The 16,848-nt window shown below is 32.0% G+C and overlaps 1 protein-coding gene across 1 annotated transcript in view; it reads left to right on the top strand.

Annotated features, from left to right (window-relative positions):
- Window positions 1-16,848, top strand: part of PCLO (piccolo presynaptic cytomatrix protein) — a 413,878-nt gene that overhangs the window by 343,722 nt on the left and 53,308 nt on the right. The window contains exons 21-22 of the mRNA XM_063099452.1: window positions 7,103-7,244; window positions 11,499-11,572. Of these exons, the coding sequence (XP_062955522.1) occupies window positions 7,103-7,244; window positions 11,499-11,572 (216 nt within the window). The remainder of the gene's footprint in view (window positions 1-7,102; window positions 7,245-11,498; window positions 11,573-16,848) is intronic.

Raw genomic sequence — 16,848 nt, 5'->3', positions numbered from 1 at the left:
TTTATTAATTTATTATTTATTTACACCGGAAATGTGATCAGCTTTATTTCCTTCGGGCAGAATTTGATAAATCAAACTATTTGGATTCCATTTAAGGGCAACATCCTTGTTATCTGCATATTCATGATCTAAGTATCACAGTTTCACAATTATGTAAGAATATTTTTCAAAATAACTTTATTTTTAGAATTACTTTCCACTCAAGCAATCCTGCATGTTTTATAGAAGTCTTTATTTCTGCTTGACTTTTTTTTTTTCCTGATTGTCACCTGCTTGAAAACCTAACACAAGTACGGTGTGAGCAAACTGCAGGAGAGAGAATACTTCTGCTTCAAAAGAGAATTAAATGAATATTGAAACATTAAAAGTTGCCCGTAAATAAATGATGGAGCTCTACAGTGTTTTTTTCTTTCAAATATAATCCTCCTTATTATTAATCTTTTAAAGGTAACGATCTTTATTGTACTAGCATTTTTTAGCACAAAACCAAAACTTGGCACATACTTTGCTCATTCCATTTATTTGAACATAGCTGGAACTATAGCCTAAACTCATCCAAGATAAAATAGAATAGATTTACTTTCTTAATCTTTAGTTATGATAATGTCTTAATCAAACTTTTTTCCATCATTTACTATAAAATTTTGATTCCCACTTAAACTTTATTTGAAGAGGCTTCTTCCAAAATCAGTTCTGAACCAAAAATACCTCAGAAAAGGAAGACATACTTAAAAGGCAACAACATTATAGCACGAATGCAAGGATTATAGTATGAGAGTACTTCATAAAGTTCCTAGAGAAATAGAATTAATAGATAATATGAATCCTTCCATAAACTTTTTGAAGTACCCTTGTATACTGAGCCATCATATTTTTTTTTAAGTAAGAAAAAGCCCTCTCTACTATGTTATTAGTTAAACTAACTTTACTGTCATTTGTTGTATGGAAGTTTTATACTATTACTTCTATTCCCTGAAGTGCTTATTGATCCTATTATCTATAAAACCAGAGACTGAACGATTAGTGATAATGGGAAACACCTGTGAATTGCTGGTAGCATTAGACAAAACCAAATTGTTCATTAAATTGTCTTGAAAAATTCAGTTAGAAGGCCGATGTGCATAGAGAGGGAAAAGTGTGAGCATCATTCAGAGTTTTACCAGCTTTCCTGAGATAGAGCAGATGCAGGCATCACATCTCCATCTCCCTGTCTGAAAGAAGCTTCTATGGGAATATGGAATATCTTAAGGGACATATTTTGAGTTTTATAAAAAAAAAAGACTGCAACATTCCATTTCTAATGATTTGTAATAAGTTTAATATATATAATTATAATATACCTATAATGACTAGTATATTCATATCTATATAGTTATTTAATGGGTTGTCATTCAGAAAATATTCCAATAATAATATTCTTCCTTCACTGCCCTGCCCAAGGATTTACAAATGGCTGATACAGATGTCAGAGTTGTCTATTTTCAGTACTTTTCATTTGTGAAAACTTGTAATTTGGGGATATGTGGACACTCCTACAAATAGCTGTATTGAAAAAAATAGCTGTCTTGGAGCTACCTTTTCCATTTTTCTAGTGTCCTGTTTTCTTTAAATTTTTTTCCAAATTAGATAATAAATATATTGAAGTATATCTAGAAAAAATATATTAAATTTCTAAGCTACTTGTAAGATGCAAAATCTCTTCTTAAATTAATACCCCTGAAGTGTAGTAGGAAACATGCAGAAAGTGTGACTGGATGCAATTCAAGGGAAAACATAGCAAATAATGCTGGTCACAGTGGAACTTAAAACCTGACATTTTCAGGTCCACAATCAGGTAAAATCAAAAGATAAAGTAAAACTGCAAAATGCCTTTAGGAAAAATACCAACAGAAACAATAACAACAATAATAACAGATGAGAGAGAGGGGGGGGAAGAAAGAAAGGAAGACAGACATGCGAGAGAGAGAGAGAGAGAGAGAGAGAGAGAGAAGGAAAGAAAGAAAAGCAGAGGGGAAAAACTAGAAAAGGTTTCTAAAGTAAATACCAGCAAAGTTAAAGCTAGTTAAAGGAAAAATATATATATGCCCTAAATACATGATTTCTAGACTAGCTAGGTAGTTATTTCAGTTCTATAATTAAACCATTGCAATAAACAAAAGACTTGATTTGATACTTCTTAATTTCAAATAGTTAATCTTAAAAATCATGAGGATTGTGCCTGTGAAGATAATATTTAACAATGTACCAACCACGTAACTTAGGAAACAACAAGCTATCTACGTGATAAAGTATTTCTGAAATATTTGGAAATAGCTCTGTGCTGGACCAAAACCATAAAGCCAATGACAGAAGATCACAGGCTGCAAGGCTATATATGTGTACATCCCAAACACTGAATTCTGAGGTAGCAGAGACCTCACCTTTTTAATTGGAGACAACTGGATGTGATAGAAGAGTGGATTAACACATTTTAGTTTTAATCCTCTCTTTCATTAATTACTGTGTGACATGGAACAGGTCACTTAATATTTATAGTGCTTAGGAGTTTTTTAAGGCAAAATGATGGTTCTGGAGCAGGTTATCTTTAGAGTTCTTACCAGCTCTTAATTTCCATGATTCCACAATTATAAAGTCATCTACAATTTGATCCGTGGACTCTGAGCACAGTGCTGCCATCATGTGGTAGGTACAGTGATAGATTTGTATATTGAAGTACTGTATTGCAGAGGGGGAAAAAATGAACAAAGCAAACTAATTGAAGACAGGTGTGCAGTCAAAGAGACACTATCAGATTTAATTAAGGTTAGCCACAGTGGAGTGATAAAACACAAGGATGTCTAACCACCTAACAGCCATAGAAAATGAAGAGGTCAAAGAATAATTTAAAACAGATTGAATTTGCCTCACAGAAGATAAGATGTGTTTACCTGAAATGCCCCTTCAATAACTGAGTCACAGAAATGATTCAGCATTCCAAGATTTATTCTTCTGGGGCACAGGGACTCCCTCTATAGGTGTGAGCTTATTCCATCATCCACTCTTTCTTCTAGTTGGTACTTGATAGTACAATTAGGACTTCAAAAAGAAAGTAAACACACACAAAAAATGTAACTCATAAAAAATGGCTCCAAAAATATGTTTTATTATTAAAAATAATGGTCAATTCTTCTGTAAAAATAAACATTTTTCATATGTAATACACAGCTGCATGATACATTTATTCATAGTAGGTCCGTGATTTCTGAAACTCTTATTTTAAAATTTGGGAGAATAAAGCAAAGGTAAAATATTTTAAAATTGTTAATTTGGAAATCACAAAATTATGGAAGATCATATTAATTTTAATGTTTTAAAGTATTATTTTCTTCAACAGTTTAGTTAAGTGATCACATTTTTCTACACAATATGACAGATTAAAGTTGTTATTTCTAGTCAAAAAAATTTTTTTTGATTTCCCAAAGTTTCTGTGATGTGACAAAGAAAATGAAAAACAACAACAAAAAACTCTTCCATATCAAATTGTTTTACTGATGAGAAATTTATGATTTGTATAAAACATACAGCTGGATAAAAAGTAAAAAACATAATAAATCATTCAGATGTTTTGGTTGTTTGGTTAAAGGAAATAAGTACTAATGTGTTATTATTTTTATTCATCATTCATTCATTCATTCATTAAATATTGCTTGAGCATGCATGGTTCCAAGAAGAGCTCTGAAGGAGGTTACCAAGGAGCAAACACAGGCTCCGCTTCCAATAAGGACATGCATGTAACAAGTATGATCCAAAATAGAAAGTGACAATTGCCATAAAAGATACATGCATGAAGCAGGTGATATTTGAGCTGGGCCTTTAGGATAATTTAGGTACAAGAAAGTGAAGAAAGAGAGGAGGGAATAAAGTTGAAAAGCATAAAGCCAGACCAAAGGGAGCCAGAATGAACGGTCTGAGTGGGCTTAGATGTAAAGTATATGAAGGAGAATTACGGGAGATAAATTTGGAAAAGAGCAGACCAATAAATGACTCTGAGAGACGAACTAAAGAATTAGATGCCTTGAAATTACATACGATTCAGCCTCAGATTTTAAGTGCTGAAAGCACTGTACTTGTTTAAAAAAGTTTGCATTAGTGCAGATTTAGCTCAATTTAATAGAACTGATGCTTTCTTATTTGGGGTCTGTTTCAATAGAAAGAAGTTAGTAAATACACATATCATTTCAAGTATCTAGAAAAGAACTTCAGACTGTATTAAAATACTTAGATTCTTAGCACCAGCTTATCAAAGCCTTGCATTTTTGTATATTTTATCACATTTTCTGTTATGTAAGTATAGCTCTGTAAAAAGGGAAGATCCATTCTGCATTTTAACTTAATTCATTTTCAGAAACTAACCAAATGTCAGGCTCTTTATCTCTACACTACATTTACATACCAGGTTAAGAATTTAAAAATTCATTTGGGCACCAGACATTTTGTTATGATAACACCAAACATCTATATTCGTTTGAATTATTCACCTAAATTCTAACTGCCTAAATTTCTGTAGATCAACCTTAGATATAAATCTTGTTTTGCAAAGATGTTAGATAGACTTAGACTTGTTCCATTAAATACATACATATGTTCCCCGGATTGGTTTTATTCCTTTTTATGCTACTTATAAAATGCTATTTGTTTGCATTTAAAATATTGACAACACTTGCACAGGCTTTTAAAATGAGATTTCTATTCAGGGAAATAAGCAAGATATAAAAAACAAAACAAAACAAAACAAAACAAAACAAAACAAAAAAATCTGTCTTCCCCTAAATTTGTTTCTACCTTTTGTTCCTTTCTTCTTCTTATGCTGTTTTACATTCTGTACACATTTCTCAAATTTCCTAGAAGAAAAATAGAATTAGAAATTGCATCAAGTAAAACCAAAGTTGACTAAAAAAAGAAAGAAACCAGATTGAATATTTCAAAATGAATATTGGGTATTTTGAAATATCACGATATCATTTCTTTAATGTAGCTATTCTGAGGCATTGTGAGGTTGCTCTTGGATAAAAGTTATTTTAATCTAGGAAAGATAAATCAATTAAAAATTAATGTCTATTAATTAAGTTTTGTCTTTGAAAATAGTATAAAATTTCCCAGTTGCTGAAATTAATGTTTTGCATTTAATGTCATACTAAAAAAGTATTAACGATCTAGTTAGCTGGATTATATAATATCAATCAAAAAGTATGACAGCGTTCCTTTGTTTACAATCAATTGACTAATCTGACTCGTTATATGGTTGATTATGTAATTTAATCTACTTTATACATGTTCATAGTTTTATATCCTAGTCATATTCCTTTATATTTTTAAAATTATCCTTTTAAAAAGTTTTTTCTCTAACACTAAATCTGGGTTTCTTCTACATAAGTTGAAGAAAATATTAAACAAATATTATAACTATTCTGTTTCCTCAAACCTATTTCTATGGCTATTTAACAGCATTCAGGCCTTATTCTAAATAGCTATTAAATTATAGACACCTGATAAACAATTGACTAATTATTAAAATTTCTTACCTCTTTCCTATTCTGGGAAGAGACCCTATTGTCATTGAACTAAATATAAAAATTCCTGGTAGCTTTAGAGAATCCACTATGGCTGAAATGGAAGACGAGAAAAAGTAGGGGAAAAGCTAAGTCTTTTGCAAGACTTGATTCTAGCTACATGGTGGGTTTCCTGTTCTCAAATGGCTCCCCACACAGTGTCTATATTTTTCATTTCATTTGGTTATATTGATTAAAGTTTCACCAGATTAAGAATCATTGTATTTTCATACATTTCCTTAAGAAATATGTAGATCTGAAATGTTCATAAAATGATTATCAACTGTTTACCCAGTAGTATAAATCTCGTATTCAACTGGATAAGAAACTCCTGATGGAATAGGGATGTACTCATGGAGAAGAGAAATTCTAAATAGTTTTGTGACTCAGAACACGTCTATATTTAGAAGATAATTGAGGTAAATTCATTGTCAAGAACTATGTCAGCTCAAGACACAGCCCCTGACAGTAAAGCTCTGAAGAAGAGGTGGGGATATGGCTATGAATATCACAGGAGAAGGGGAGTGAGTCACAGGGCTCCTGCTTCATCTCACTCCTAATAATCACAGTCTTGTGAGACAGTCGTTACTGACCCTGTTTTCAAATAAGAAAACTGAGAGTTACTACAGAGCAGATTGGAATTCAAAACCAGATCACTTATGACCAAAGCTCAAGCTCTCTGGCAGAAGGCAAATAACCGTTTCAAAAACTTGCTGGAGAAACATCTCCGCAAAATAAGAGAAAACACTTGCCTTTCAAAGTTTCCTCCCAAATCTTCTAGAAATCTAGAACTCTGCTAACAATATTAGTAGTATACCCCTACTGCATAATTTATAACACAAATGTATAATGTTTCTATGGGAATATGGATTCTTATATCCAAAATCAAACAAAATTTTTGAAACAGGTCCCAATTATAAAGTAGGAAATGCCTAAGGAGAAACAAATATCTTTAAATATTTAAAAATCTGCTGAAATAGTTGGTAGAGCTACATACAGACAAGCATGGAATTTTCAATTACATCTTGAAATTAGCTATTCTATTTTGCACTTGTAAGGAGAAAAACAGATTTTGGTTATTAATATGGAAATAATTAAGCAGTTCCTTTTATCCTGCTATTTCTATCTATCCTATTCTTTCTAAAGTCTTTTCCCCATGTCATAGCCAACATTCTTGTTGTTATAAAACTATTGCAATACTGGACAAATAATCCACAAAAATAATACTAATAGAATAGTTTCACACTATTATACTCAGTCTAAAAATTAGATGGTTTTTCCCTAGAAGTGATTGTTTTTTCTTTGGTGTCTCATTAAAACAGTAAAGTCATTTAGTTGCCACTGTGCATTATTGGCTAAAGAAATGAAAGTGAAAGACAGGTCAAATAATGTAGAGTTCTGGCAACAGCTGTTTCTTTATACATGTAAATTTAAAGAACATCTAATTATGCATTTAGAGATCAATGTGAGCTTCACTTATTGACTGTGGTGTTGACTCTTCCCACACCATGCAGCAAAGCCTACCAATCACCGGCCTGCAGAAAGCTCTGTGTCCACCGGCTCCTCGGGCAGCAGCTTTGGCAGTGGGTACAGCGTGGACAGTGAAGGAAGCAGCAGCACTGCAGGGGAGACTAATCTATTTCCTATTCCGAGGATGTAAGTCATTCTTTTTTTTTTTTTTTAATACAAAGTAAACAGCATCATGAGTAAGGCATTCTTAACATTTAACAGGAAATAACTAGATACTTATCCAATTCTGAGTCAGTGTCCCTGAAACACTTGAACTGTTTATGCCTACATAAAAATAAATTGTTCAGGAAAGGTTGGATTAATTCAGTTAATTCTAAGGATGAATGCTAGTCACTACCAGGACTATTTAATCAGTGCAATCTGTATATAATATAAAAACTGCTAAAATAATAACTTAGCAATGTCAGAATAAAGTTCAGCAGCAGTATATTGATGTTTTAAGCACATAATGACCAAATACAAACATTATTGGTATTTGAGATAAGTGTAGTCAGCTTAATTGACTTTGAATCAGGAGATAATCCAACATAGTCAATGAACCCATATATCATATTTGAAATTGAAGACACGCTGGCCTAATTAAATATATTTTTCAACTATAAATCTCTCAACAATTTAAGGTTTTGAAATGTTTCTATGTATTCCAGAACAAATATCAAGTAATACATAGGTCCCTGAGCAGGTACTCTTGGAATAAAGCTCATTCATAACACCTTAAGCCTCAAGAAAAACAATTTGCAAATCAAATGTAAAACTAAAACAGATTCTGTTTAGAATGTTTTAGAATACATTTATTCATTAGTGGCAAAATTTAGCAACATTCAAAATAAATGTCTTTTCCAATATAAAAATCTAAACTTCCCAACCTTCCTTCTCCTCCCCATTAACTAGTCCTCTTGTTTTGAAAACACCACTGCACCATCAGGGTCCTAAGATCCAGGCCAGGACAAAACCAGCCTACTGCCTGGTTCGGTAACGCCTGTGAGTTAAAAATGGCTTTTGCATTTTAAAATATCTAGAAAAAAAAAAGAAGAATATTTTCTTGATACATAAAAATTATAGGAAATTGAAATTTCAGTGAACATAAACTAGGTAGGAGCACAGCCACAGCCATTAGCTTATGTGTTCCCTGATGTTGTTTTTGAGCTATAAGGGTAGAATTGAGTAGTTGCAAGAGAGATGATCTAAAATATTTACCATCTGGCCCATTACAGAGTTGTTCACCTTGATCTGGGCTGTTAAAGGGTCTTTTTCATTTTCTCCAATGCTGAGAGAAGCTTTCTCAGGGAGTAGAATTTCTATGTTTCCATATCAAGGTTTTTATAAATCTTTCCTTTTGATCCCCAAAATAGTTCTGATATTTAGAAAATGGTTCATTTATATAAGCAAAATAATAGGGAAAATAGATTTTTACAGTGAAAAACATGTTTATTTTGTGGCGTTCAAGTTACATCTTTCCAAGTTAAATTAAGCAAATTATTATTGTATCACTGGTCTATCTGAGTTTTATTTTTGTTTTTGTTTTGAGACTTAGGCTGTGAATTCAGTAATTTGCACTTAATCAGTTTATTTATTTTATTGGAAATTATTTCTAAAAGGAGTATGATCTCATTAGTCCTTGGCCTCTGATGATTTGGTTTGATGGAAAAGAATTTCAGCAAATTCATGACATATCTCTAGAAGCTGTAAATATCATATGAATTTATAAAGGTTTTACATCCTACATAATTTGATAGCTTCCCAATTTATTGTACCTTTCAAAATATATAATTTAACATCGATGATAATGTTGTAACTTCCAGAGAGTAAACTCTATTATTTCCTCAATTTCTGAGTGTCTGAGGTGGAAGTATTCGATTTTTACATACACACCACATTCCAAGTTTGTTTTTCCATTTTCTTGTTTCACTTGTAAATCAAAGCTTCTCCAAACTATCTAGGAGACTATTGTTTTGCCATATAAGCACAAAGAAAATTCGCTTTTTTAAAGCATTACAGGATATATATAAGAAATACTATTTGGTGGTTCTTTTATATGCCCCATTGTGTCTAACACAATTATTGCTTGGACTAGTATAAGTGTTCCATAAATATTTGGTGGCTGATTAAAAATATAAATTATAAAATGTGTATTTCTGAACTGAAGATTATTTGTTTGTTAGGAATTCAGAAAAATTCATCCTTATGTGACCCACCGTTACATTTCCTTTATACTTCATTTAACTTCACAGTGCTGCATTTTTGTATAATCTTCAGAATGCACTTGCTACACATTTTGGCTAAGTATCTAATGTTAAAATCAGTTTTCACTAGAAGCAACAATTGTAGTCAGATGTCACCATTAAAATATGAAATCTATGACTTAAGATCAAATCTAAAATTATAAAAAATACATTAATAAAAATTATAACTATTTTTTAAAGTTTGGCATGGTATAAGGATACTAATTTTTCAGTACTTTGATCTGCTAGATTAGCCATACTAAAAGACCCTCATTTTTCAATTGAGTTTGGCTCAGTATCAAGATATGTTTTGGCTCACTCTGCCAACATAGTGTACTACTAAAGGTAAGACTGCTGCTAGCTTTTTTAAGATTTTCTTCCTCTCTAACAGTAACTGATAGAGCAGACCACTTTCTTGAATCTCAATGAAGCAATTACACAAATTGAAGTTTTGTGCATTGCTTAAACAGAATTCTTTACAAGTTCAGATGCAGACCATATACAGGTATATATGTGGTATATACGAGTATACACAATGGCACTTCAAAAAATTCATGGAAAGATTTATATAGTAATATAAAGATTTGTACATATATACATAAATGTATAATAATATGAAGATTTGTATAACAATGTAAAGATTTGTGTATATGTGTATATATACATAAGTATATTATAATAAATATGTTAGAAATTATATAATTTGCATGCACTTTGTCCCTCACATCATCACTTACTAAAAATTTGTGCTTAAACTTTTGACTTAAATTGCCATAATGAGTCAATGTAATGGCTTCAAGACAAAATAACTTATGTATTTACATCTGTTCCTCTTTTTATCGTGTACAGAAACATTTTAGCATCTTCTCTGGAATAGAATGATAAGAGAATCATTAGAGCATTTTTTTAAGATATAATTGGATTCTTAAGAAATAAGTATGGTTACATTTCAGCAGGTCCAGCAAACCAAATACTGTTTGCGAAAGTCAGAATTCATTGTTAGAAAATCCCACTATGTTAAAATTATTGTCTGAAAAGTACAGTACCAAGACATTCTTTTGTTCAAGCATCCTTTTCTAACATTTACAAGTTTTTATTCCATCTTTTTAGAACATCTTTCTAAGTACACATTAAGGCAATTCCAAACCTTTTGTATGCCATATAGCTCTTCCTTTGGCTGAAGAAATAAGTGGCCTACGGTCTTTTGCCTGTTACATTATCGACATTCTAAACTCACAATGCTCAAAGTATCATGAATTTTTCATCTACTTGGCTTTCCAAAAAGTTTGAGGACAAAATTAAGTGAGTAGCAGATTTTGACTGAATTCTAAAACTATTATGTGCATACCTACCTATTAATACATTATACAAGGGGTCTTCAAAAAGTTCATGGAAAGATTCATTTTATCTTTTAATTTTATTTTCCACAGACTTTTTGAAGTACCAATTTATTGAATGCTTACAATCGCTCAGGCATTAAATCTGAGAGATTGTAAGCATTAAACGTTAAATGTGTTAAACCCTTTCTATAATACATTTTCCATTTTATTTTCTTGTAATCAAAAGGTAGCTAATACTACTATCCTTATATTACAAAAGAAGAAACCATCTTGACCAGGTAGGTACTTTGTCTTAGATGGCACAGAGCAAGAAATAGCAAAGTCAGAAGCAGACACCAAAAAAGTGTGACTTCAAAAGCCAGTTTACTCAATGCAGCTAAAAACACAGGAAGAATCTGAAAAAAAAAAAAAAAAAGCACTAACGAAAATTAAAAATCTGTTATTATAATATTATTTTTATATGTTAATTCAATAATCCCCTTCTTACTATTGAGTTGAAAAATGGAAAAAGAATTCTAAAATGAAATTTGAAAATATTACAGTGACCTGATGTTTTGATAAATGAGTCTACAAATAAGACTTCCTGAATTTGGAGGTATTATATTTGGACTAAATAAGAATAATAAGTTCCTATTTTAAAATTAGTGTGATGTAGAGCAATTAACTGTGTGTATATTGGCCATTCAAATAATTTATTGCAGGTCTAAATATGTAATGTCACTTTATTTTAGCACACTTAGCCTCCTTATTTGCACTTAGGAGATAAAAACTGAATGTACCATTTTATTTTTTTACAATCAGTTTATTTTTTTAAACAGAGGAAAGACAGGACAGAATGGACAAGAACCTGTAAAACAGCCAGGAGTGGGAGTAGGACTAGCCGACACTGAAGGTAAGATAAAATTTACAATATTGAATTTTGGTTGAATCTACACACTATACTGTACATGCAGTGATTTATTTTTCTTTTACAATGAATGTAAATGTCTAAGTACTAATGACAAAACACTAGGTAGTAAGTCATCATTATCCATTAACTGAGAATGACTTTGTATTCATTTAACAATTTCCCAATTTCCTCATGTATATTTAATATTTAAGAACCTTGAGATGCTGAAAATTTAAAAGAGAAATAAGAATGTGAAGGGGACAGAAAAGAGACTCAGAGGTCTTTCTCAGGGAAAAAGTATCTTATTGAAGTTTTTTAAAATGTTTTGTTTAAAATATTGTGCAAGTAGAAAATCAGTCATGAAATCTCGTTTGTGTCCGTGGAAATTCTCCAATAGATGAAGCTGAGAAGATACTAGTGATGTAAAAATCATTTTATGGAAAAATTAGCTATTGAACTAACTTCTAAAGTAAAAACCAAATTTGAAATTAAATTTGTCTTATTAAACAAAGAGTAAATTATTACAAAATGCAAAAAAAAATTCTTAACTTTAGCAAGCACATAATGAGAGTATCTATATCCTGTACAATAGATAGTTTATCTTTTATAATACTGTGATAAAATCTGGTAGCTTTGTTACCCCTCATAAATTGCACCAACCTCTCAATAATGTTAACTATTCTGAGTACTTTACACTTGCAAAAGTTGATTTAAATGCTTTTTGTCAAACCCAGAGCTGAGAAAGGCATGAAGGAGGGGGTTTATGATAGTTTGAGATAGGAAATGTTTCCAAGGACCTTCTAAAAACCCATCAGAAATCCCTCCTAGTCTTTCAGTCCTCACATCTCCTCCTTTGCACATAAGCACGTTTCTGTGACAAAGTTTATCATTAGACATTCCTTAGAATTGCACTAAGTCAGATAAGATGCTCTGAGAAGAAATTGCCCAGTATCAGAATCTCAACCAATGAACTGATGGCAAATCTGACTCCGAGCCTCTGAAATTAATGAACTCTGTTTCCAAGCAGCTTGAGTGAACGTCTCTCTTTTTGCCAACAAACACTGTCTCTTACCCTTCCCTCACATAATTGCCTTTGGGGCTTGCCATGGTGTGTACTCCAAATTATAATACTATTTTCTATTCCTTATGAATATATTTATTTAATATATATATAAATATATATATATTTACTTAATTAATATAATATACAAATATATATTTAATTAATATATAAAATTAATATAATATAAAATATATAATTAATATAATATAAAATATAATATAAAAAATAATATATATATAAATATAATTAAACTAAATATATTTATGTAAATAAACTAAATATATAAATAAACTAAATACAAATAATCTAAATATCTCTAATGTATTTTCTCTAATGTATTTTTGCTAGGTTAACATACTATTTTTCTCTAATGTATTTTTGCTAGGTTAACACACTATTCTAAGAATTTTTCATGTACTATCTCATTTAATTTTTACAATTAACTAAGAGGTAAATGATAACATACACTGATTTTACATAAAAGGAAACTGAAGTGCAAACATCTCACAAGGTCAGAACAAATGACTTGAACCCAGGAAAATGACACCAAATATCAGGCTATTAAAAAGAATGATTATAGGCATGGTATCACAAGGACACTAAATGGTGAAATAGGAACTTAGGTTTCAGTTTTGGTCTGTTACCGGGTGCGTGACTGATTTCTCTATCTTAGGAAACCTTATCTGACAAATGCTGGTTCTAACTGACACCAAAGTTTCCTTATGGACTTTAGTGGATACCACATTTTCTGGTTGTACTCAAAATTCTGAATTTTTTCTTTGGACTCATTCAAAAGCGCTACCTGTTGCCACATTCCCCAGGATTTAACTTTCAGTCCACCAATTCTTTTACCTCCCCTCTCTCTGTATAAACTCATCAGCTCTCTCCTGTATGTTAATGAGTCCCAAATCTACTGCCCAAACTCCTTGAAATTCAAACTCAGATAGTTAATATCTGCCAGGCATTGGTATTCAACCAGGAAAATAGAAATCACTCTGAATATTAAAATAGAGGAAATGTATAGGTGGCAATTGATTGCATATACTCATGAAAGAGGCTGAGAAACTGAATAGGGATATTGAAGCAGCAGAGGAAGCTGCTGTCCATATAGGCTGTAGACCAGTGGGAGTGAGACCAGGATAAGCCTCTCTGGCTGGGAGCAGGAGACAAGGAAGAAATACCAGCAGATGACAGAAATATATCCTGAGACAGACAAGGACAGGGAGAAATATCCTGGTTTGTGCCTTCCTCCCATTCTGCAATCTCTGCCAGTGCCTGATCAAATCCATCTGGAAGCCAGGTTACAGGGGAGCGTGGTAACAGCCAAGGGGGCAGCTACTCTGAGAAGAGAGTAAGGGAAAGAGTGAAGACTGCATCTGAGAGCACCTAAGCATCAGACCAGCACAATACTGTATTTACCTGGAGATCCCACAGATGCATCAATCTATATATGCCCTGAACTGAACTCATGAGTTCACTCTCTTCCCCCCTTTGCCCCCTTTTCCCTTTATGCTGTTCTACAACTCACAAAATTTGCACCTATTTATACCAAATTTGCATATTTTATCATTATTCTTTGATTTAAATTAGCTATTTCTATGCATGTCTCCTTCATAAGGCCAAACAACTCTCAGACCAGAAGTATGGTTTACTCACCATTGTAACCCAGCTCTTAGCAGAAAGCCTTGCCCATAGAGTTGCTTAAAGAATGTTTGCTGAGTGAATGCATAAGCAATATAATCATATATAAAATTAATGGCTATTGATTTTTATATTACTCTTGAATTCAGGTATATAGAGAAGCAACTGATGTGCAATTGTTGCTACTTAATTTCACCTTTCTTTTAATCTTGAAGTTTATAATTGCAACGTTCTATTTCATCTTAAGTATTTCATATTATTCATTTATGCACTTTGTTTTATGATCCCCTTGGTCCACTCTAAGGGAAATTGATCTGCAAAGATTTGCTCTAGGACAGCATACTTTAATCCAAAGTATATCATAGATTTCAGGTAATCACTTTTAGACAGTTTGTTCTCATAAAATTTTTATTCTTGTTTTGGCATTATAGTGGGCAGAATGCAAAAGATAATGTTTTATGGGGTCGAAATTTTCTGTTTTGCATATTATTGACTTTTTTCATGCTAAATAATAGCCATTTTAAAAAGTAGTCCTTGTATTTATTAAGCAAGTCTATTTATTGTGGCTTATGATTTTTTGAAAAAAATCAATTTTCCGTTATTTTCTCTAATAATGGTTTATCTCCTTTATAGCAATGACTCATAAATTTTAATCCCAGCATGAGATTAATTCAATGGGTCAGAATGTGAGGTCTATTAAAGGTCCTGTGTTTCTGACCTAAGTTGTAGTAAAAAATAGCAACACTCTTTTAGACTCTCTCTACTAATGATGGTTGAATTTCCACAATTTAAATGCATAATGTAAAGTATAAATAAGTACTCTGTTTGGCACATGGTTAACACCCTTTAAGTTGTAGCTATTATTTAATTAGAAGTGGATATGAGATAGAGCCCTTTGGATCCCATCCAAAGGAGTAATATTCAGGATTGATAAAATACCATGCACTTGTTCAAAGAGCTTTGTAACCACCACTTTTCCTAGAGACTTAGATCAAACCAATTAGATTTTCGAATTGTAGAGACAAGTGTTTTCCCAATTTACATTAAAAACCTCTAATTACACCCTTAAGATAAGCTATCTAACCCTGTCCTACTTTTTTTTCCCCCATTGGTTAAATGTATTTAATAGTGTTATTCTTTGTCAGTGGGCATTCATGTAGTCACTGCCTTGATCCAATTATTCTCCTAAACCAATTGTTCTAAAACTTTAGCAAACATTATAATCAGAACTTTCCATGAGGTTTCATTTTCTTGGCTATATGCATTTAAACAACAAATGACCCTAATAAATCATTTATTTTCTTGAGTATCTTTGAAGCTTGAAATTAATCACTCAGTTTCCATTCTCAATGGGCCAGAACAAAGAAACTTCTACCACTATAAAAATATGCTAAGCTCTACTCTCAAACGTCTTCAAATAATTGAGTGTGGGAAACTTGTCATCTTAATGCTAACCTAAGGGGAAAGAGGGAACAGAAGGCAAGATTCGATTCAATATTTTACTGGAAATGTTGTGGGGTTTTGTTTTTAAAAAGCATAACAATTTATGTAGAAATAATGTAAATCTATGATGACCACAACAATCTCATTTAAACTGACATTTCAATATCTTTTTTAGTTCTAAGACTGATTACTTTTGGTCCTTTTTAGGTGAATAACCACATTTTGCAAAGTAGACAATACATGTATGGAACAGAAATGACTTCCTGCATTAAAATGATAAAAAGTCTAGGCCTCAGAATTGGAGTTCTCTATCTTGTTCAAGAAAAACACACAAAAAAATATTTTTAAAAAATTATTTTCTCTAAGTATTTTCTCTTATTAGATAGGGAAAATGAATGGAGTAAATGATGAATATCCCTTGAAAGGTATGTAGATTGGAACATCCTAGTGCTCTATTTAAAATATACATTTAATTTCCCTTTTTTCTCCTGTTCAATTCAGTTTTTTAAAAAGTGGCCCTTGAGGGAAAAAATATAAAACCACTATGGAAGGTCCTCAATTAGAACATAACAGCTGTTATTAGGGCATCCAACAACTTACTCTGCAAATATGTGAGCTTGCTGCCCTATATATATCAAGTGGCCATTCAGATGGGTTGGTGACTGTGCCAAACCTCATATCAAATATTTTAACAATCACCATAAGGACAGGCTTTAATATCTATTATGTAAAGAAGAAGTATGACAAAAATTCTTAAGTAAGGGAGCAAATTATATGCTTTGGGATTTCAGCGTTGGAAAGCATTGCTACATCTGCAGGAGTCGGGGGTGAGGGGACATGGCATGGTCTTGTGAAAGAGGTTACAAGTAGTGACTGCATTGAAATAGGGGCAAGTTCTAGACATGTGGTAATGGGAGAGCCACGTTTCAGACTTAAGGAAAATATGAGGAAAGACACAGATGGAAGAAGGGTTTGGGGTTTTATAGGAGGAAAGTAATTCAGTGAAGCTGGAAAAAAGAGTGTTAAGGGGAAGGTAGAGCAATTGGAAACTTGTACAAAGTTAGGTCAGATATAGGTGTTCGATGCTTCTGTGAACACCTAGGAGCTGGCAAATGTTAATAAAGAATTTAGA

This window comes from Cynocephalus volans, chromosome 6 (genome assembly GCF_027409185.1).
Source record: "Cynocephalus volans isolate mCynVol1 chromosome 6, mCynVol1.pri, whole genome shotgun sequence".
In the NCBI taxonomy this organism is placed as follows: Eukaryota; Metazoa; Chordata; class Mammalia; order Dermoptera; family Cynocephalidae; genus Cynocephalus; species Cynocephalus volans.
Note: the sequence above shows the minus strand (reverse complement) of the source record. Positions and strands in the feature narration are given on the sequence as shown.